At 32.7% G+C, this 25,080-nt stretch overlaps 1 protein-coding gene across 1 annotated transcript in view; it reads left to right on the top strand.

Annotated features, from left to right (window-relative positions):
• The window catches only part of LOC100376541 (dynein axonemal heavy chain 3-like), a 118,864-nt gene that overhangs the window by 77,425 nt on the left and 16,359 nt on the right, over window positions 1–25,080 (top strand). The window contains exons 61-74 of the mRNA XM_085497361.1: window positions 184–279; window positions 961–1,065; window positions 1,238–1,371; window positions 1,513–1,684; window positions 2,138–2,224; window positions 9,796–9,912; window positions 11,837–12,160; window positions 12,864–12,968; window positions 13,936–14,025; window positions 14,602–14,676; window positions 16,235–16,395; window positions 19,590–19,761; window positions 22,778–22,903; window positions 23,440–23,617. Coding sequence (XP_085353487.1) covers window positions 184–279; window positions 961–1,065; window positions 1,238–1,371; window positions 1,513–1,684; window positions 2,138–2,224; window positions 9,796–9,912; window positions 11,837–12,160; window positions 12,864–12,968; window positions 13,936–14,025; window positions 14,602–14,676; window positions 16,235–16,395; window positions 19,590–19,761; window positions 22,778–22,903; window positions 23,440–23,617 — 1,942 coding nt within the window. The remainder of the gene's footprint in view (window positions 1–183; window positions 280–960; window positions 1,066–1,237; window positions 1,372–1,512; window positions 1,685–2,137; window positions 2,225–9,795; window positions 9,913–11,836; window positions 12,161–12,863; window positions 12,969–13,935; window positions 14,026–14,601; window positions 14,677–16,234; window positions 16,396–19,589; window positions 19,762–22,777; window positions 22,904–23,439; window positions 23,618–25,080) is intronic.

Genomic DNA, 25,080 nt, shown 5'->3' with positions numbered 1-25,080 from the left:
GAATGTCTTAGGGGAACTCTATGTTGTTAGAAATACCAATATTTGAACGAAAGTAGAGAATTTAATCTAGCTGTATTCCTTATTAGTATTTTGTTAAAATACAACTGCATTGAGAGTACATGTATACTATAGTTTTGGTATTGTAATCTTATATAAATATTTTTTTTTAATTTCATTTTTCAGAGTTTGGAAGACCAAATTGAAATGACTCGCTTGAAATTAATCCGTGCTGAGAAATTAATTGCTGGGCTCGGAGGTGAAAGAGAACGATGGACGATAGTAAGTGACAGTGATGTGTTACATTTTATCTGTTCGATGACCTGTATTCTACATTATTAGGAAATGAAAATTTCAAATAAGAAATGATGATGCAACATTTTCAAGATGGAAGACAAATCTATCCTACCTTATCAGTAAATACAAATTTCCCAGTTAAGTGAAAATTCCAAATAAGGAATGATGATGCAATATTTCAAAATGTCAGATGTATCCTACCTTATTTGAAAGTGAAAATTCCAAATAAGGAATGATGATGCAATATTTCAAAATGTCAGATGTATCCTACCTTATTTGAAAGTGAAAATTCCAAATAAGGAATGATGATGCAATATTTCAAAATGTCAGATGTATCCTACCTTATTTGAAAGTGAAAATTCCAAATAAGGAATGATGATGCAATATTTCAAAATGTCAGATGTATCCTACCTTATTTGAAAGTGAAAATTCCAAATAAGGAATGATGATGCAATATTTCAAAATATCAGACAGATGTATCCTACATTTGGAATACAAATTCCAAATAAGGAATGGTGATGCTGCTTTTTCTTATCTAGTCATGAGCTTTATACACTCTGCACTATTGGGCCAAGAAAATCACAAGGTTACGTACTAATCATTTTTGTGTTCACTGCATCCGATGTTTGCTTTGACAATCTCTAAAATATAATCTAATATTTTCAGTTAACAGAAGAATTAACCGATACTTACAGTAACATAGTTGGTGACGTCTTACTGTCGGCAGCCATCGTTGCATACCTGGGTGCATTTACATTATCATTTAGACAAGTAAGTATTGCCCTCTTGACTGTTCCGGTCTGTATGTCTAGTTATATGTTTTAAAAAACATTTTCTATAGATGGCTCTATTTCAATTTGTTGTCAAAATTGATAAGACAAAAGTATATGGAAAGTGTGTGTGTAGAATTGAGATGACACTGTATTGATATTCTTGCTTTCAGGAGTGTCTAAAACAGTGGTATGACATGTGCCAGACAAAAGGCATCCCTGTATCAGGAAATTTCTCCCTTGTCAATACATTAGGTGATCCTGTCCGGACTAGAGACTGGATATTAGCTGGGCTTCCCGTAGACAAGTAAGTCAATTTCGGTTGTTTCAAATTGATCCCCAAATAAAACATTCAGAATTTTACAAGCCAAGATGTCGGAATTTGTTATGCCGGGCCTAAGTATTGAAGTAACATATCATTGTACCTTCAATTGGTGTATCTGTTCAGTTTCTCTACAGACAATGCCATAATTGTTACCAACGCTAACAGATGGCCGCTGATGATTGATCCACAAGGACAGGCAAATAAATGGATCAAGAATATGGAAAAACCTAACAAACTGCAGTGTATTAAATTAAGTGATCCTAATTATACTAGAACATTGGAAAACTGTCTGCAGGTAACAACACTCATCTATCTTTCTATTTATCTACAACAGACTTATTGAATGTCAACATCATTTCACTTAAGTCAGCAGGAATATGCAGTTTTCGGCAGATATTATATCAGGTTCAGTTTAGTTTTGATCATGTTGATTCAATTTTGTATGGATCTACATTATCTTAATTATTTTTTGAAAACATGTGCATTTCAGTCATACACACACCATGAAGTTGAACAAAATATCTTGGTATCCTTACAAACATTTGTAAGATATCTCTGGGAGGGGTGGGGGGGGGGTTATATTTATCTGACCTCCATCGCCTCTGTTATGAGCATAGTCAGTAATGTAGAAAAAAGGAGACTGACTCAAAAACTCAAAACTTGTTTATTGCTTGTTAGTTATATCAAAGGATTTACCATTTTGATTACAGTTTAAATATACATTATGAATAATTCATTTGTTTTATAGTTTGGTCAGCCATGTCTGTTAGAGAACATTGGAGAAGAACTAGATCCTGTGTTAGAGCCCCTGTTATTAAAACAAACCTTCAAACAGGTGAGAATTATGGCAATAGTTTAATTTGTATCTTTTTTTATATATATAAAAATAAATAATAATACTTTTATATTAACATTTTTGGTAGAATTTTTTTTCAAGACATTATTGTTGTTGGATGTCCTCTTGGATAATTATATATAACCTTTCACCATGGTTACATGACACATTAAGCCAATTGTTGACCAATGTATTGCTGTATCTGTTAAGTCATTTACTCTACTGACTATCGTTTTCTTTGCAGTCAAAATACTGTTCCAGTCAAATGACAAGGCACATATGATTACTAAATACTTTACCTCCGACTCATCTTCACTATCTATTTTTTAACTCTTCTGTATAAAGCTATAATATATTTCACACAAAGATGGCCATATGTTGTGTTGTGTGTACCTGCTGAACATTAATACGCTGTACTTCAAAACTCAGTAAGGGTTTATTGGGTTTGTACGATCCGCATGAAATCTGAAGATTATTATGAATATATCTTTTTACAATCAAATGCATGAATTTAAATAGGATTCTGGATCTGCGCCTTCAACTGGATAATGGTTTTAATTGAAACCTGTAAAAAATTGTAATAAAATCAGTAACTTTACGTCATATTTATTAAAAGCAAAAAAAAATATGAAAATGTTTTTTCATTGTATTTTATATTTTTATTGACTTTACCATTTTGAAAAGAAAGTGATGGAAGTACTTATAATGTAATTATAATGAATAGATTACAGGATTTTAATTTTTTTTAATTACCGATATAATTCATACATGTATTTATGGCTAACGCAATCAGACTCTTCCTGTAGCCACAATCTGCTGATCCTGTAAGTGAACAGGTACAAACATGTGTTTATTGGTGTAGCAATTACAGCTGTATCACCAATCACTGCTATGCTGAATTAATCGTTTCTGCTACACTTCTCATTTTACACTGTTCTCACATGTGTCAGTTTTACACATACATTACTTTGTACGTTTACCATAGGCTTAATAGCAACTTTTTGTTTCAGCAAAATTATATTTTTTCAAACTGCATGTCTTGGCTATTTTTTATTTTATTTTATAATAATTGATTTGAATTTGTCATTAACTGTCTATTTAAATGTCAAATATCAAGTGTTTTGTTGGTGTGAGGCATCTATGATAATTATTTTTATGTCGCTGATTTTGGAGCTGACCAGTCTGTTAACAAATAAAGCCTCTTTTTCTAGGAATCCCAGAAATGTCCAGATACGTCTGTGAGTAATAATAATTCATGGTTTTGTGTCTCAACTGTGCCCTGTATTTGTGATTCTCATTTTGGCCTGTTGCAAAATCACCATGCTCACATCACGGTGTCACCTCACTATAGTTCATTGTTCTACTACATCTTTAGAAAGAAATTGAGTATCTCTGGATAACAACAAAAACTGTACCATTACAGCAAATCATCTCCCTGTACTTCACTTGTGTGTCCACACTTTGCCCATATTTGTGGTTTTGTGGTTCTCACTTTTGGTCCATAGCAAAATGATCATCATCACAGTATCATGCATCTCTCTATATTTCAGTTTCAGAAAGAAATTAACAGCACAAATACAGCACTTCACGAGTGTTTTAACCAGGTTTATTTCACAGATTTACAGCACTTTTTTTTCTGTGAGATAAAAGAAAAAATATTTTTATGATTGAGTTATTAATCATTAAGCCATGTTGCATGTTTAAGTACTTACACAAATAGATTGTCCTCCTTTAAAGCTGATAGGAAACTACACATAATTCATGTACAGCCACAATCTATCATGACCACTGTGGACCTGCTTTGGGTGCATACATACATGCCACTGAGACTCTCTGTAGGACTTTGTTGAAAGTTAATAAAAAAAAAAAAAACTAAATTATGAATTTGATCACATATCATATACACAATATAAAAACTCCACTTCATCTTTTGTATTTGTCACACTTCTGATAAAATTCACTAAATTCAATTACCCACCATAAAATGACTATTTTGAGCTGTAGGCATGAATCCGCGATTCAGCCAATGACGGAGAAAGAAGTCCTCATGACCTTATAGATTTTCTTCCACTTCATATTTTTTATTTTGTCACACTTGTGATAAAATCTGTGATCATCAGGGTTAAAATAGATGTCTATATCTCCCAATAGATTGATACCCAATACACTTGCTGTAAAATGTTTTATTATTATTTGTTAAGAATGTTTTAATTTGAGGAACAGGTTCATTATGTATTTACCACTGTTTTATATCTTAAACAACTGGAATTAACACAATTTTTATTTTTCGTGCTGGACCTATTGCCATGCAACCAGTCACTGCACATATGCGTGTAAACAAGAGTGGCGATTATACGGTCAAACTGACCATGACAAAATATAAGGATTTTGACTTTATTGGATTGAATATTTATGACATCACGTAACCTTATATTTTCATTTCTTGGAACCTGACTGAGCCTGTCACCTTCAATTTACATACTTCTAAAATGAATTGCTGCTACATGTATCTTTCTTCTAAGAGCTATAAACATACACATGCTTTAACTTGTGAGGTCTTCTTGCAGGGTGGTTCATTTATTGATAGCTCTCATGGAAAAAGCAACCCTGCTGAATTTTCAATGTCTGTGAGTACACGCTGCACATAATCAGCTACTCATCGCCATGGAAATCACCACCATTACCATCAAGAATCATTCAACATTATATGTTGTCATCGATCATATACTTGCACTTAAGCTGCTAAAGCATTTCATATTTTTCACTTGTATCTAAATGTGCAGAGTTGACTTCCGTATCGCATGTAGAATCATTAAACTTTTTTTTACGCCAACTTTTGTCATCTTTCACAAAATTCAATCCTCCACATTTTTCTTCATTTGAAAAGAAAGATTTTAATCAGGATCTCTACCCAATGGGAAGCAAGTCCATTTGGTCCAAAATTAAAAAAAATTACAGAAAGATATGCAAACATTTTTTCATCTAAATTTTGATGGAAAAATGCTATTGTTCAATGGGTCAATGATTATACATGTATTCGATTGTTGTTAATCATTACAGTTATTGATACCTCTGTGTTCATGAATCATTGTATTCAATTCATCTTTGCATTTCTCATATACTACCGGTAGTAGTTAAAACTCATTGTGTTACATCTTTGTATGTTTCATGTAGTGCAGTTTCTATCACTGGTATTTTGTGGAGATGTGACTGTTATTTGTAGAATTCCCTCATCCCTTGATATACCTACACAGTGCCGCTAAATAATCCTCTAGTTGATGTTAATATTGTTATCCATTTTGTATTTCAGATGTCATCATATCATGACCCTGCAGTGTAGTAGTTTATTTGTGACATTTCATGCATAAACATAATATATATTTGCACCAATCATTGGTCCGCTTACAGTTTGAGATGTCTTCATATCATGACCCTGCAGTATAGTAGTTTATTTGTGACATTTCATGCATAAACATAATGTATATTTGCATCAATCATTGGTCTTCTTACAGTTTGAGATGTCTTCATATCGTGACCCTGCAGTATAGTAGTTTATTTGTGACATTTCATGCATCAACATAATATATATTTGCACCAATCATTGGTCCTCTTACAGTTTGGGATGTCTTCATATCATGACCCTGCAGTATAGTAGTTTATTTGTGACATTTCATGCATAAACATAATGTATATTTGCATCAATCATTGGTCTTCTTACAGTTTCAGATGTCTTCATATCATGACCCTGCAGTATAGTAGTTTATTTGTGACATTTCATGCATAAACATAATATATATTTGCATCAATCATTGGTCTTCTTACAGTTTGAGATGTCTTCATATCATGACCCTGCAGTATAGTAGTTTATTTGTGACATTTCATGCATAAACATAATATATATTTGCACCAATCATTGGTCTTCTTACAGTTTGAGATGTCTTCATATCATGACCCTGCAGTATAGTAGTTTATTTGTGACATTTCATGCATAAACATAATATATATTTGCACCAATCATTGGTCTTCTTACAGTTTGAGATGTCTTCATATCATGACCCTGCAGTATAGTAGTTTATTTGTGACATTTCATGCATAAACATAATGTATATTTGCATCAATCATTGGTCCTCTTACAGTTTGAGATGTCTTCATATAATGACCCTGCAGTATAGTAGTTTATTTGTGACATTTCATGCATAGACATAATATATATTTGCACCAATCATTGGTCTTCTTACAGTTTGAGATGTCTTCATATCATGACCTTGCAGTATAGTAGTGTATTTGTGACATTTCATGCATAAACATAATATATATTTGCACCAATCATTGGTCTTCTTACAGTTTCAGATGTCTTCATATCATGACCTTGCAGTATAGTAGTTTATTTGTGACATTTCATGCATAAACATAATATATATTTGCATCAATCATTGGTCCTCTTACAGTTTGAGATGTCTTCATATCATGACCCTGCAGTATAGTAGTTTATTTGTGACATTTCATGCATAAACATAATGTATATTAATTTGCATCAATCATTGGTCCTCGTACAGTTTCAGATGTCTTCATATCATGACCATGCAGTACAGTAGTTTATTTGTGACATTTCATGCATAAACATAATGTATATTTGCATCAATCATTGGTCCTCTTACAGTTTGAGATGTCTTCATATCATGACCCTGCAGTATAGTAGTTTATTTGTGACATTTCATGCATAAACATAATGTATATTTGCATCAATCATTGGTCTTCGTACAGTTTCAGATGTCTTCATATCATGACCCTGCAGTACAGTAGTTTATTTGTGACATTTCATGCATAAAAATAATGTATATTTGCATCAATCATTGGTCCTCTTACAGTTTGAGATGTCTTCATATCATGACCCTGCAGTATAGTAGTTTAATTGTGACATTTCATGCATAAACATAATATATATTTGCACCAATCATTCGTCTTCTTACAGTTTCAGATGTCTTCATATCATGACCCTGCAGTATAGTAGTTTATTTGTGACATTTCATGCATAAACATAATATATATTTGCACCAATCATTCGTCTTTTTACAGTTTCAGATGTCTTCATATCATGACCCTGCAGTATAGTAGTTTATTTGTGACATTTCATGCATAAACATAATATATATTTGCACCAATCATTCGTCTTCTTACAGTTTCAGATGTCTTCATATCATGACCCTGCAGTATAGTAGTTTATTTGTGACATTTCATGCATAAACATAATATATATTTGCACCAATCATTGGTCCTCTTACAGTTTCAGATGTCTGCATATCATGACCCTGCAGTACAGTAGTTTATTTGTGACATTTCATGCATAAACATAATATATATTTGCACCAATCATTGGTCTTCTTACAGTTTCAGATGTCTTCATATCATGACCCTGCAGTATAGTAGTTTATTTTTGACATTTCATGCATAAACATAATATATATTTGCACCAATCATTGGTCTTCTTACAGTTTCAGATGTCTTCATATCATGACCCTGCAGTACAGTAGTTTATTTGTGACATTTCATGCATAAACATAATGTATATTTGCACCAATCATTGGTCTTCTTACAGTTTCAGATGTCTTCATATCATGACCCTGCAGTATAGTAGTTTATTTTTGACATTTCATGCATAAACATAATATATATTTGCACCAATCATTGGTCTTCTTACAGTTTCAGATGTCTTCATATCATGACCCTGCAGTACAGTAGTTTATTTGTGACATTTCATGCATAAACATAATGTATATTTGCACCATTCATTGGTCTTCTTACAGTTTCAGTCTCTGCGATAGATTATGCATTCTTGTTAGAACACCATGGTCCACGCATATTAGCACTTTTCATGTACCTTGCACCAATGCACTCTTCCCACACATGTATATAATAAATTGTGGATCATTACCATCCCAATGTTATACCATAATTCATGATTATAAACATTCAATAAACGTGTATATTAATTGTTCTATACATGTTAGACTTGTGCACCCTGTAGAATAGTTTATTTGTGCGCACAATATTAAACGTCTTCACTGGATTGCATTTTGTATCTCTGTTACATTGCAATCCAGTGGTAGATTTGTTATTGTTTAATGTAGAATCTGATTAAAATCTGATGTAGTGTACAGGCTTTAATTATTTTGGCTATAAACTTATTTTATTTTATTTTTTATTACTTTTGTTATTTATGCCTTTTTATTTTATTATTTTACTTTGATTTTGATTTTGTGATTTTTTTTCAATTCCACCCTACTACATGTTGGCTTTCGCAATTACCAAAACTAATACTAACTAAAAATAAATACTACCCGGTAGATCAAAATGAAATAAAATAAAATAAATATACAAAAAAAAGCCAAAACTAGGATCTTATTTTAATCAGATTGGTTAAATATAGTGCATTTGTACTTGATGTTAAGCCAGAGTTGTTATGGGATTGTGGTTAAAGCAATAATTAAAAAAAAATATTTTTTTTTTTTATTTGATGAATTGTTTTTGTGTACCCAAATAATGCTAACCTGTCTAAACCGAACACCATACGAATTGCGGTTGTTTGATTTATAGAGAGATGTACATAATGTATAGAAGCAAGTCTCTGAGAGTTGGGGGGGGGGGGGGGTATAGGCTGCTTTTCAGAAGGGTTTGGTTTGGACAGGTTGTACTCTGTGTTATTCTGTTCAATCAGATTTTTTGTTTATTTGTTGTGTATATGCAAATGTGTGTGCATATTGCAAGCCAGTTTATCTTAAAATATAAAACCTGCATCTATAGCAGAAAACATGATGACATGAACTTTGTCAATATTGATCAGTTCTGAGTGCTTCATTCATTATTCACTGATTGTTAACCTGTATATTCATTTCTATGAGGCAAAAAAAAATAGATCTTTTTTCCAAGGTTTCTTGAAAAAAATGTCTTATTTTTTTGTTTTTTTTAAACACAGAATTCTTATATATCTTTTCTAATTTTTTCTTCAAATATGCCAGAAAAACGAGAAACTGATCTTTCTTTTTTTGGTTAAATAGGCAAATTGATGTTTAGACATGTATAATGTTTGAGTATGTCAAAAAGTGCCCCTCTCAATTTTGTGTGCAACTTCCATATTTGTATCTGTCTTTTATTTTACTGTGTGTCATAAATATATATGACTTTATGATATGATTTCACCAAGTTTGTTTAAATATAATTTTTTTGGTTCAAATTGTTATTATTTATTTAATTACTACTGTGTACACAAATATCAGTTTCATTTTCACTTTGCATTGTTTTTATGATATTAATATTTGTAAATTGTACCATAGTTAATAGTGGTGGTATGTGTATCTTGCATATAAGTTTAATTTTTCATTTTTTTTGTTTATATGATGTGGTTGTTCCTAACTCAATTCTATCACCATTTTACCTGTTGAATATGGTGTCTAGTGTTGACTGTTGCGTACGTACTCTGTATGTGAAAAACATTCAATTTAGAGCTCAGAAATGTGATGCTTTGCACTCAGCGAGTTTATTATATTGACTGTGTTATTCTTTTTGTTTTGCAGAATGGCTTGGATTATATCCGACTTGGAGATAATGTAATTGAGTATAGCCGAGATTTCAAATTTTATATTACAACTCGATTAAGAAATCCACATTATCTACCAGAAGTGTCAGTCAAGGTATGAATTAAGTCTAGATAATTCAGTTTCACCTGAAATGTACCGGTAGTGTTCAATATTAAAACTGACCTGACCTGAGGGGAAATCAATACTATTTGGGTGTTCATTTCAATGGTCATTTATATCGATGATTGTATCATGAATTTATAATTTTTTTGGCAGAAAAATTGAAAAGTGTTAGATATCACCAGCTCTAATTGCTGCTTCAATAAATGAAGCCCTATTTGCATTGTGGTACTCCCATGATGCATCTTGCTTATATGAACAATAGAGGGATTAGCACACCTGTCAGTAATTATAAAGACAAAGAAATAATATGCTTTAATTTTTTAGTCATAATTCGGTCTCCATTCGTCTGTGCGTCTGTGCATCCGTCCGGAGTCATATCTCAGAATCCCTTGGACCGATTCCGTTCATTCTTTGCATGTGCCTAGTACTTTATGTGGGACATATGCTCATGCAGTAGTTTAGCGATTCGATTCAAAATGGCTGACTGGCAGCCTTCTTGTTTTTTGAAAATGTTGTATTTTGGACATGCTTTGTCAGTTTTCATTCAAACTTGGTACATAGATTATACATGTTAGGATACATGTCCATGACGATTTATTTCACAATTGGATCAAAGATGGCCGACTGGCAGCCATCTATTTTTTTGAAAATGTCGTATTTTGGACATGCTTTGTCAGTTTTCATTAAAATTTAGTACATGGATCATACATGTTAGGATACATGTTCCCAACCGTCCATGAGTTCCTGAGTCTGTCCATGTGTCCGTCCGTCCATGCGTCAGTCTGTCAGTCTGTCCATAGTTATATTTCAGAATTCTGTGGACCGATTCTGTTCATTCTTTGCATGTGCCTAGTACCTTATGTGGGACATGCAGTTTAGTGATTCGATTCAAAATGGCCAACTGGCAGCCGTCTTGTTTTTTGAAAATGTTGTATTTTGTACATGCTTGTTCAGTTGTCATTCAAACTTGGTACATAGATCATACATGTTAGGATACATGTTCCTGGCCGTCCATGAGTTCCTGAGTCTGTCCATCCGTCCGTCCGTGTGTCCGTCCGTCCGTGCATCAGTCTGTCAGTCTGTCCATAGTCATATTTCAGAATTCTGTGGATCGATTCCGTTCATTCTTTGCATGTGCCTAGTACCTTATGTGGGACATGCAGTTTAGTGATTCGATTCAAAATGGCCAACTGGCAGCCGTCTTGTTTTTTGAAAATGTTGTATTTTGGACATGCTTTGTCAGTTGTCATTCAAACTTGGTACATAGATTATACATGTTAGGATACATGTCCATGACGATTTATTTCGCAATTGGATGAAAGATGGTTGACTGGCAGGCATCTTGTGGTTTTTTTTATGCGGTATCTTGGACGTGCTCTGTCAGTTTTCATTAAAATTTGGCACATACATGTACTTTATACATGTTAGGATGCATGTCCATGACAATTTGTTTCAAAATCTGGTCAAGAATGGCCGATTGACAGCCATTTGACTTTTTGGCCTTACTACTATATTTCCACAATTTATGTACTATTTTCATTCGTATTTGGCACATACATCATACATATCAGTGTGTTTCATAATCGGATCAAAGATGGCCGAATAACGGCTGTTTTTATTTTTGGCCATATTACTACTACACGGAACACGTGTTTTGATGTAAATAAACAATCTGTATACGCCACTTGGAACTCAAGTTTCAAGGACACGCTTGCGACAATCCCTCCGCTTTAATATGACGAGCACAAAGACAACTTTCAAAAATTTAACGCTGACTGTGTCATTCTCAATGACTTGTTCCTTCAATGTTGTTAATTTCAGGATACTCAAAATATTAAATTGAATGAGGAAACCTTGCTGATAACTGTTACCATACATGTAATTTCTGTTTTAATTTTTTTATTTTGATGATTAGGTCACCTTATTAAATTTCATGATTACACCACTCGGGCTTGAAGATCAACTTCTTGGACTGGTAGCAGCAAAGGAGAAGCCCGAGCTGGAGGAGAAGAAAAATCAACTCATCATAGAAAGTGCACGTAATAAAAAACTACTGAAAGAAATTGAAGACAAGATATTGGAAGTGTTATCATCTTCTCAAGGCAACATCTTGGAGGACGAGAGCGCTATACAGATTCTATCCTCAAGTAAACAGCTCGCTAAAGAGATTTCAGAGAAGCAGGAGATCGCCCAGGCAACAGAGATAATGATTGATGAGACCAGAAATGGTTACAAACCTGTAAGTCATATGTAAACCAATCTGAGTGTAAACGATGTTAATTTCGTGAGTAAAAAAAAAATCAGTCGGGAAGAGCCATTAAATTTTGTAGTATGTAATAAAAATCTTCCTGCTTGTTTTCACAAATGCTATAAAATAGTGAATATTCCTCTCAGCGAAAATTAAACAGTTTAAAGATTATTAAATAGGTGGTGTATATAATAACTTTAGGGCATTGTTTTATTACATTGATCCTGAGAACTTGCTAACTTATTTGAGAAAAATATATGCAAAAGAAGTTTTTGAATAGTAAAGCGAAATACTTACTAAGTACATAAAGCTGCATGTTTAATATTCATATATCGATAGATTTGAAAATATGTGTTATTTTTATCTCACCATGAAAGTAAGAATGTCAAGTTTGTTTTAAATTTAAGTAGCTGGAATTTGTTGTTGTTGAAAAAATTTGTTCGCATATGTTATGTTTTGTATTTTGTTTCTAAAGTACATTTAAAACAGAGAAAACTGAATAATGACATAACTATTTTAATCAATTTACCTGTGCCGGGTTGCATATGGGAATATTACCATACTAGTACATATACTTTATAGTCAATAAAAGAAATACGTTTCATCCTGTATTTGAAATCCCTTCCCCCTAAAAAAAGGATTCGTATCTTAAAATAATTTTCTGTTAACATGTTGTTTTTTCTTGTCTTTGCAGGTTGCCAAGCACTCGTCTTTACTATTTTTCACCATATCCGACCTGGCTAATATTGATCCTATGTATCAATACTCCCTTACTTGGTTTATCAACCTATATTTACAGGTATTTCTAGTAATATTAAATAGAGACAAATATAATATACAAATCTCTGCCTGTAAATTTAGTTGACAAATTCATATAATCAGAGTAAACCATGTGTAGTTAAGTTTTCCTTTTTTTTTTACCACCAATCAGTTGCAGTGTTGCATGTTTCTATAATCTCTAAATATTGTAGAGTTTCTAAAAAAATGATAAGGTTTCTGTATTTTTTAATTGCATGAAATTTTATTTTTGTTGTTGACAAAATTACTCACACCTGACTCATCCTAGTAAGCCATTTTTGGAAATATGTAAATTAGTTGTGTGACTCTCTCTCTCTCTCTCTCTCTCTCTCTGATTGGCTATTTTAGATATTACATCACCGACTTAATATTCACCTATAATATTTGGACATATTCTAATTTTATATTCATACATTTGAAATCATGCTAGTCTCAGCTTGTTTCTGATTGACGTGGAAACTTTTTTCTTTCAATATATCATAATCCTTTGGTTACTGATGACTTTTTTTCATTTTTCAATGGCACATTTTGAATTGCGGCCATTTTTGCCGCTGGTTTGAGTCACATTTGAGTAATTTTGAAAAATGTTGTTGACATAATTTATAATATTCTATGCAATTTACAAGGTGGATGATTCCATAACAATTGTGTGTGATTTAATTCATGGATGGAATACACAGAAAAAGCCAATCTTGATCCCCTATTTGTATCCTAATCCATGATACATACCCTCTATTAAATCCAAATCCCTCTTTCTACAGCATTTCAGCACTCGTTCACCATCGTAATGATTGTCTTCATATTATATAATCTCCATTGCTCAATGCATGTTTTTTAAAAGATAAACAGGACATATGTAAAAAAATCATGTTAAATAACTATGTGTTAACCTCTCCATATCAGTCGATAAAAACAGCATCCTTTTATATTAAATGTATTTGTCTGTTCATGAATTTTTCTGTTTCCAGTCCATTCTTGACACCAGACCACCACCACAAAATGATAAATCGCAATCTGCACATACAAAGCATGATGGCGATAATGATTCTGATTCTGCTGTAAGTTTAAAGTGTTAAAAGTAGATGTAGTGCATGCGGGTGATATGTTTAAAATTGAATTGTATTCACTAACACTTAAAAGGTTTTTGTAATTAACACTGGGGTTGTAAATATAGAAATGCATGGTGTATTATAATTTCACTGCCGCACTTATGTACGTTACTGTTTCTCATTTTCCTTCATTTCCAGTTTGTATGCGTACATCATATGTTTGTCATATGTCCGTCCTCATGTTATACTCTCCTCATTGCGTGCATGGCTTTTCTTCTTGTGTGATTTATTTGCTGTGATAAACCAAAAAAACATTTCTCGTATTGAGATGTATGTGTGTTTCACGGGAGACGGTCTTTTCTCGTTGAAGTGTCTGATTTCATTTTATATATCAATAATCAATAGTGGGTGAAGATGCTGCGTTTCTTGTGGTATAAATTCATCTCCGCGGTTCAATCATTTTGGGTTTATAGGATGAGATCTGTATCATCTTCACCGTCACCATCATTATCATTTTCATTACATCATCATCGTTGTCATTTCAGAATAATCATGTCATATTAAAATTATCTTCTCTCGTCTCAGTCTTTTGATGGACGATCGTACCCACGCTTAACACCATATATTTACACCATATTCTTAGACACCATTGGAACTTCGGTATTTAATAGCACTATATTCATTCATATTTGCTGTGCACCTATCATTGTACCATGTATATATTTCATACCACTGCATGATTGCATGGTTAGTTGTGTATTTCATTTTCATTTCATGTCTTTGTTGCACACGCATGCCAAATTTAAAACATTCATAATGTATTGTGATCATTACTGTCTTCTTTAAGCCAATAATGATGCACCACTGATCCACAGAGAATTTGCTGTGACGCCACTCAAAATTATGCTAATTCATTGACGCAACAGAAAATCCAACATATAGAGACCTGAAAAATATGTTACTATGGTTACAGAATTTGTAATTTGGTAAAATGAAATTCACACATAAATTAAATAATTGGAAAATGAGAAAAATCAAGAGCCACAAAATGTTCATTTGTACCTCACATTTTCATTTCATGAAGATCTCTTGCTTCATTAGTCAAGAAACTTATTTCCATTTTGATTCACGATCCCTATAAAATCAGTCTTGTTTAGAGGACACATTGGTAATCTTGTCTAGTGTATGACGCTAATACCATTGAAAATGGATGCATAAATTAAATATTCATCATGCCTTGATCTTCTGATATTATATCTAAAGGTGAATTTTTCAGCAGTTGACTGCTACAGATTCGAGTACATTTAATCTGTGATACACCACGGCATGCACACAACAAATGGGCTTCCATCTCACTTGCACTCATATAATAATAATCATTACATTTTCAATTCATCCCCATCTTTAGGACGATTCTTCATCTCATGTTGGCATCAGTGTCATGAGTGAATGCGTAATGTTGTTGTTGTTTTCTGTCATTTTCCTCGTCTGATTTGTGTTTCAGAATGTCTTCTCATCATCATCAACATCAGCTGAATGTGGTATTGTCACTCAATTACTAACATTGTACCTCATTACGTATTAAACACCGTCCACAGTTCTTCACCAGTTTCAACTGTTCTAAAACCCAGTCTCTTCCACAATACTTTTCCTCCAAAACCCAGCCTTCCACCCACTGTTACCTGGGGAATGATCTGTTACTAACATTGTACCTCATTACGTATTAAACACCGTCCACAGTTCTTCACCAGTTTCAACTGTTCTAAAACCCAGTCTCTTCCACAATACTTTTCCTCCAAAACCCAGCCTTCCACCCACTGTTACCTGGGGAATGATCTGTTACTAACATTGTACCTCATTACGTATTAAACACCATCCACAGTTCTTCACCAGTTTCAACTGTTCTAAAACCCAGTCTCTTCCACAATACTTTCCCTCCAAAACCCAGCCTTCCACCCACTGTTACCTGGGGAATGATCTGTTACTAACATTGTACCTCATTACGTATCAAACACCGTCCACAGTTCTTCACCAGTTTCAACTGTACTAAAACCCAGTCTCTTCCACAATACTTTTCCTCCAAAACCCAGCCTTCCACCCACTGTTACCTGGAGAATGATCTGTGCCATTCATTGTTATATATAGCGATTAACTTATATTTTAAATCCAAACCAGAGCAGTAAAGCAGGTGTTGGTTTTTTTTTATTTCCCTATATAGTCAATTACACATAGCAAACCTTCTAGCGATCTGGAAGAGAGGATATGTAATCTGAATGATCACTTCACATACAGTATATATCAGAATGTATGTAGATCATTATTTGAGAAGGATAAACTACTATTCTCATTCCTTCTCTGTATTGGAATTGAAAAATCAAAGTAAGTATGAAATGTTTTTAATGATTTAACAGTTGGAACCGAGGCATCTATACAAAGGAAATGCATGCATGCATGTCACTACATGAATATTCATATTTGATTTAGCACCCATGTTCATTAATATTCATGAGGATTATTAGTATTCAGCATATTCATTAATATTCATGAGGATTATTAGTATTCAGCATATTCATTAATATTCATGAGGAGTATTAGTATTCAGCATATTCATTAATATTCATGAGGAGTATTAGTATTCAGCATATTCATTAATATTCATGAGGATTATTAGTATTCAGCATATTCATTAATATTCATGAGGAGTATTAGTATTCAGCATATCCATTAATATTCATGAGGAGTATTAGTATTCAGCATATTCATTAATATTCATGAGGAGTATTAGTATTCAGCATATTCATTAATATTCATGAGGAGTATTAGTATTCAGCATATTCATTAATATTCATGAGGAGTATTAGTATTCAGCATATCCATTAATATTCATGAGGAGTATTAGTATTCAGCATATTCATTAATATTCATGAGGAGTATTAGTATTCAGCATATTCATTAATATTCATGAGGAGTATTAGTATTCAGCATATTCATTAATATTCATGAGGAGTATTAGTATTCAGCATATTCATTAATATTCATGAGGAGTATTAGTATTCAGCATATCCATTAATATTCATGGGGCTTTAGTATTCAGCATATTCATTAATATTCATTGGGCTTATTAGTATTCAGCATATTCATTAATATTCATGAGGAGTATTAGTATTCAGCATATTCATTAATATTCATGAGGAGTATTAGTATTCAGCATATTCATTAATATTCATGAGGATTATTAGTATTCAGCATATTCATTAATATTCATGAGGATTATTAGTATTCAGCATATTCATTAATATTCATGAGGAGTATTAGTATTCAGCATATTCATTAATATTCATGAGGAGTATTAGTATTCAGCATATTCATTAATATTCATGAGGATTATTAGTATTCAGCATATTCATTAATATTCATGAGGAGTATTAGTATTCAGCATATTCATTAATATTCATGAGGATTATTAGTATTCAGCATATTCATTAGTATTCATGAGGAGTATTAGTATTCAGCATATTCATTAATATTCATTGGGCTTATTAGTATTCAGCATATTCATTAATATTCATGAGGATTATTAGTATTCAGCATATTCATTAATATTCATGAGGAGTATTAGTATTCAGCATATTCATTAATATTCATGAGGAGTATTAGTATTCAGCATATTCATTAATATTCATGAGGAGTATTAGTATTCAGCATATTCATTAATATTCATGAGGAGTATTAGTATTCAGCATATTCATTAATATTCATGAGGAGTATTAGTATTCAGCATATTCATTAATATTCGTGAGGAGTATTAGTATTCAGCATATTCATTAATATTCATGAGGATTATTAGTATTCAGCATATTCATTAATATTCATGAGGAGTATTAGTATTCAGCATATCCATTAATATTCATGGGGCTTTAGTATTCAGCATATTCATTAATATTCATTGGGCTTATTAGTATTCAGCATATTCATTAATATTCATGAGGATTATTACTATTCAGCATATTCATTAATATTCATGAGGATTATTAGTATTCAGCATATTCATTAATATTCATGAGGAGTATTAGTATTCAGCATATTCATTAATATTCATGAGGATTATTAGTATTCAGCATATTCATTAATATTCATTGGGCTTATTAGTATTCAGCATATTCATTAATATTCATGAGGATTATTAGTATTCAGCATATTCATTAATATTCATGAGGAGTATTAGTATTCAGCATATTCATTAATATTCATGAGGAGTATTAGTATTCAGCATATTCATTAATATTCATGAGGAGTATTAGTATTCAGCATATTCATTAATATTCATGAGGCTTATTAGTATTCAGCATATTCATTAATATTCATTGGGCTTATTACTATTCAGCATATTCATTAATATTCATGAGGATTATTAGTATTCAGCATATTCATTAATATTCATGAGGATTATTAGTATTCAGCATATTCATTAGTATTCATTGGGCTTATTAGTATTCAGCATATTCATTAATATTCATGTGGCTTATTAGTATTCAGCATATTCATTAATATTCATGAGGGTAAATTACTATTCAGCATATTCATTAATATTCATTGGGCTTATTAGTATTCAGCATATTCATTAATATTCATGAGGAGTATTAGTATTCAGCATATCATTGATATTCATGAGGCTTATTAGTATTCAGCATATTCATTAATTTTCATGAGGATTATTAGTATTCAGCATATTCATTAATATTCATTGGGCTTATTAGTATTCAGCATATTCATTAGTATTCATGAGGAGTATTAGTATTCAGCATATTCATTAATATTCATGAGGAGTATTAGTATTCAGCATATCATTGATATTCATGAGGCTTATTAGTATTCAGCATATTCATTAATTTTCATGAGGATTATTAGTATTCAGCATATTCATTAATATTCATGAGGAGTATTAGTATTCAGCATATTCATTAATATTCATGAGGCTTATTAGTATTCAGCATATTCATTAGTATTCATTGGGCTTATTAGTATTCAGCAAATTCATTAATATTCATGAGGCTTATTAGCATTCCTAATCACAAAATGATTGAGGCTAATACTATATAATAATAATAATGATATATTAATTAGTATTCAGTATAAAAATATTCATGAGGCTACGACGTAAGCAATATATTTATTAATATTCATAAAACAAAATATTTATGGGCCTAGTTATTACTTGTTTTCTTTAACATTCCTTCTACGAGAGTTTTATAGTTGCCGGTCTGTTCTCAGTTAAAAAAGAATGTGAATTGTAGAAGTGTTTGACGTATGACATAATGCAATGTCTGATTGTTTGAATTTATGTGAGAACATAATAAAAAAAAATAAAAAAAACATATTGGAAACTATATATTTCAATCAAGAAATGAAAATGCCATTTGATATGTAACACTTGCTTTATCCCATTAACAACTTTCTTTCCTTTTGTAGTAGTAGTTATCTTTATTGCTACTAACTGATAGAAACTTTGTATTTCTAAGGATGCAATAAAGTTATTATTATTATTATTATTTGTTTTTCATCCACCACTACAGGAACTTAATTGATGATAGAGAATGGAGATTCCTCCTTACAGGGGGTGTCGCCCTTGAGAATCCATATCCAAATCCTGCAAATGAATGGTTATCTGAGAAGTCATGGGCTGAAGTTGTAAGAGTTGAAAACCTGGACAGATTTGATGGGTTTGTCAAAGATTTCCAAAATAATGTAAGTATCATTTGTAAGTAATTCTTTAACTTTAGATTCCCTGATGTTATACATGGTTTCATAATTAAATTGCTTGAAAGACTATTTGAAATGAATTAATAATAACTTTATTACTCAACAAGTACCATCGTTGTGGTAAAACAAAAACATAAAATACATTTCACAGACAGAAATAAACAATACATAATGAGATGCAATTAACAAATAAAATATCTATTACAGAAAAAAAAAAAATTGTTTTTATTTTAGTTCGATATATTGTATTTTTTATATATATTCCGTCAATGCAATACTACAATTGCATATTCTTTTAAAGTTATTTAGTCTTTCCCATTTTTGGTTTTGATTTGATATCACATTCTTCAATGAAAGTTTCCTTTCCTTCTTATATAATTCACAATCTTGGATGAAATGAATTAATGATCATGACATGAAACTGATATACTGATGTTTTTATGCAACATTAATTATTGTTATCAGTCTTAATAAAATTACATTTTTCTATTAGCTGTACATTACAATGTGAATTAATGTTGGTGAATAAAATTACAGCCACTTATACCAAATGAGTAAACACATGATATAATAAAAACATGGTATATATTTATGAAAATAGCTGAAAAGATCCACCAACAATTAATTTTCTAGCTGATTAGATGCATGCTATTTTCATAAGCAGAAAATGAACAACATTTCACCCCATATGTGTTCGTATAGTATCACAAAGACCAATATTTGTATGGAATAAAAAATATGAAAATTAATGCAGTTGATGTCCTTTGCTATTTAAACTGACTAAAAGGGTACATTCAAATGGCATATAATGTTACAGAGTGTATACAACTTGAATATTCTTACACCCCTTTCACCCCTTAATTACACGAAGAACTGCAGTCAGATGTTGACAAGTCGTTACAATTGGTCAGGCAGTTTGTTTTGAAATTTACTTCATCTGTTCAAAATGTTGGCAACAACCCGGTAATTATCAAAGGCGTGATTGACAGGTCAACAACAACAAAATTAAAATGTAGCAAGGCTTGTTCATTTCGATAGACACCACGGCGACGCTACTAAAATTTAAAAGTTCCGTCAGTTGAGTTTCATGTCAGTATCCAGGCAACTATTATAGGTCGTTGCAATGGATAAGCAAGGTGTGGAAAAACCCGCTGTAATAAGAGAGAGGGTAGTTCAGCTTTATTTGGGAGCAATGTCTTATTCAATATTTAAAAAACTGTTTTAATACAAGACAGCAGCCCCTACATAAACTAAGCCAGTAACACATTCCTTGTATACAAATTTTTATCTTTTTTTAATGCTTTTTTGTTCCCTTACTTTTTGTGTAGTTGTTTTTCTTTTACTAATATCTGATTTGTAACCCTTTTCATCCCCTCCGGGGGATGTTGTGTGTTAATAAATAAATAAAATTCCGAGATCGGTGTTTCAAAAAAAAACAGATCACACTATTGTGAAGCGATACATCGCAACTGGTAGCATTCTTCTTGGGAAACGTGGTGCTTGTCAAGTCGTCCACAATACATGTAGCCTGGACAAGCTTCATATACACACACTGCTTTTTTCGATTTCCTGCTTCCTTGTGTCCTCTATGGTGGCAATTAGCTGCGGTTCCGTAGCTCTTTGGTGCGACCTACAATCGAATTTCGCTCTAACAATTTCATTTGGACGTCTTTTTTTTAATTTTGTAGTTGTACGTCGAACATAGCCCTATGGGCCGGCCAGAGTCAGTCACGTAAATAATGCGGTCGGCAACATAGGGCTATGATTCCACAGCTATGGTGGCAATGTGCACACGTTGCTTCGACAACGTTTAATCCCGGTAAAGCTAACGGGGGTAGCGGCGGGGGTGGCGACTTTAAGTCAGTCAATTCGCGTTCAACCAAGATCTTTACTTGTGAAAGTGTGTCCAACTTGTCAGTTAATTCATTCTCCCGATCCTGTAACGATGGGGCTTTGTACGTCGGAATTTTTGCGGGTGTTACCCTGTTGGAATTATCGGTGACAAAGTCAAGTCTACGCTTTCGCAACATCGAAGTGTCGTTGTCGGTGTCTACGTATTCTTTGGTCTCAGAGGACTTTATCGCTGGGGATTTCCCGTCCACCGCGTGTATTTGTAATTTCAGTGTCCCATTTTTTGAGCGCACTATGTTGTCAGTGAGTAGAAGTTTAAATCGGTCATTCCGTGGTAAATCCAGCTTTTGGGTTTCATCATCGAGTACTTAAATGCTGGTGATTAGTCCAACAAAATCTTCTAAAGACATCTGGTGTAACCGAGTTTCAGTGATGTAAATTGGGGTGATTCGTACACTTCCATAGTACATATAATGTACTTTGATTAACATCTCCGGCTCGCGAATTTTGAATTTGTCTGGCACAACTGGCAATCTACCTTCCGCATGTGTGGGAACGAACTGGGAATATTTGTTCTGTTATGCAAATTAGCAATAATGCTAAAGATATTGGCCAATCAGTTTATTTGTACCGAGCCGCCGTGGTGTCTATCGAAATGAACAACTTTTGCTACATTGTACACTCTGTAACATTATATGCCATTTGAATGTACCCTTTTAGTCAGTTTAAATAGCAAAGGACATCAACTGCATTAATTTTCATATTTTTTATTCCATACAAATATTGGTCTTTGTGATACTATATGAACACATATGGGGTGAAATGTTGTTCATGTTCTGCTTATGAAAATAGCATGCATCTAATCAGCTAGAAAATTAATTGTTGGTGGATCTTTTCAGCTATTTTCATAAATATATACCATTTTAAACAGATGAAGTAAATTTCAAAACAAACTGCCTGACCAATTGTAACGACTTATCAACATCTGACTGCAGTTCTTCGTGTAATCAAGGGGTGAAAGGGGTGTAATTTAGCTTGTGAAGTTGTGTTCACTTGAAATTTGATTCAGTGTGTACACTGATCTCTGTTATGATACATGATAATGTAGTACAGAACATTGTATTGATGTGTATTCTGTTTTGCATATCAGTTAGACGATTGGAAAGAGCTTTACGACTCACCTACCCCTCACTTAGGCAAGATTCCAGAACCATGGGAATTGATGTTGAATAGTTTAGAGAGACTGATTGTGCTAAGAATCATTCGTCCTGATAAGGTAAGACTGCATGGTTTTAGATGTCTTAGTTGTCAGTTAGTGTACTATGTTGCCTGGGTTTAATTACTGTAAAATGACTAATTTTCACTGGGTTTAAATTTCACTGATTTACCATTTCAGGCATATTCAGTGGGTTTTAAATTCACGGTTTCATCATTTAGATAATGTGTCCTATGCTAAATTTTACATATTCACTGTGTTTTAATTTAGCGCATTTTTCCAGTCAGCGAAATAAGCTAAATTAAAACCCAGTGAATAATTACCCCCTTTACAGTATAATGTTTATAGTCAAAGTACTGGGAGGCGCAGATGTCCAGGTGTTGGCATTCACGTTGTTACTGTCAATAACATTGTGGTGATAACTTGTACGTATATAATTTCAGCTAAGTTTGTTTTGGACGCATCTTTTATGCACTATGGGGAAGAGACATGGCAAGGCTACTAGTGTTTAACTATGTTTGAAATTTGTCATATGTAAGTTTTAGAGAGTTTTTCTAGCTCTATAAATAATAAACATCATGTATGACCTAATTCAGATAACTCCAGCAGTGCAAAACTACATCGTTAAGAAGATGGGGTCAGCGTACGTTGAACCACCAACGTTTGATTTGACGAGAAGTTTCAGAGATTCCAACTTCTCATCTCCTCTCATCTTTGTCTTGTCCCCCGGAGCTGATCCAATGAACGTTCTACTGAAATTTGCAGAAGAAAAAGGTAAGAAGAGAAGCATGAGTAGAATTTTGATTGAGAAGAAAAGGAAAGGGGTAGAGAGGTAGAATGCCAGAGAGGGTGGGATGGTGATAGTAAATGAAAACTATGAGAATTATCAATGTTTTTCAAATTACTGTAATGTGCCTGTTTAACCCTTTGAATGACATATTTGTTTTTTCTTCCAAATTTTGGTACAACATTTTGCAAATTTTAATGCATTTATGCAGCTTGATTTTGTAAAAAATGACATAAGTCAACTTTGTCATTCAAGGGGTTAAGTTCAAAGGGATAAAGGTCAGACCTCAAAGGGTAAATGAAACCCTCTCAACTTTTGAGATGTTTTCATGGATACAAATATTGAAATGAATATTTCACTTAACAGGCAATTTAAATAGAGAAAATACATTATATATGTTGCTTTGTATCATAATGTCTTGGATTGGCCAATGAGGATTACCGTAACAAACTCCCAAATTCAAGGCAACCTTGATACAAATTAGATAAATCTTGGTCACCTGATTATTACACACAACAACCACTGATCATGAAGTGATCTTCATAATCATGGTTTACATGGTGTCATGTGACTATCATTTTAAACATGTTATACGTTTTGATCTTTTGTGCACATGTGTTTAGTTTGTGTCAATGTTACATTCACTGCACTGTTTATCCTACAGGTTTAAGATTACCTTCAATGGGTGGGTGAGCTACATACACCATTGCACTGTTCATATATCTATACCCAGAAACATGCATGGTTCTTTTGTAATGAATGATGATCCATATTTAATAAATTTAATAATATTATAATTGTGTGTGTTGTGTGAGTGTGTTTTATCTTAGATGCAATTACTGTCAACCGTTTAATTTTTCATGCTGGACATATTTATCTTTTCATAGTTTGAAGGTATTCATGTGGGTGACATTTCACCTGTCACTGTGACCTTAATATCCCCAAAGTCAATGTGATTTTAATATTGTCAAAGTCATTGTAATGCCAATTTCGTCAAAGTTCACTGTGACTCGAATACTGCAAAATTCACTATGACTCACTGATACACAGTGGCTCCTCGCTAAGTCATGAGTGTTGGGATACAAGCAAATATTGTGACTTATCAAGGGTTACAACTTACCGAGACTTATGCATCAAAAATGAATAAAAAGGAAATATACACACATAGGAGCCATCCAACTATCTGTGACTTAAATGATTGAATGAGATGCAACTTAGCGAGGGGTCACTGTACATTTTCTTCTATGCTATCGATAAAGAGCCATTGCTCGAAACGTCTAGCTATTTTTAATAGTTATTTAGGACTACAATTACCAAATATTATCTTCTATATATCATATCTGTGACTTAGCCGAAACCGTGAATTTTCTTGTCTCAAAAGTGTCCAGTGGATTGTTTATTGCTATATTTTGTGACTCGTGTTTTATTGAACAAATTTTCTCAAGGGAAA

Source organism: Saccoglossus kowalevskii, chromosome 3 (assembly GCF_978046115.1).
Source record: "Saccoglossus kowalevskii chromosome 3, keSacKowa6.1, whole genome shotgun sequence".
Classification (NCBI taxonomy): domain Eukaryota; kingdom Metazoa; phylum Hemichordata; class Enteropneusta; family Harrimaniidae; genus Saccoglossus; species Saccoglossus kowalevskii.
The sequence above is the reverse complement of the archived record's forward strand: the minus strand, read 5'-3'. Positions and strand labels throughout refer to the sequence as shown.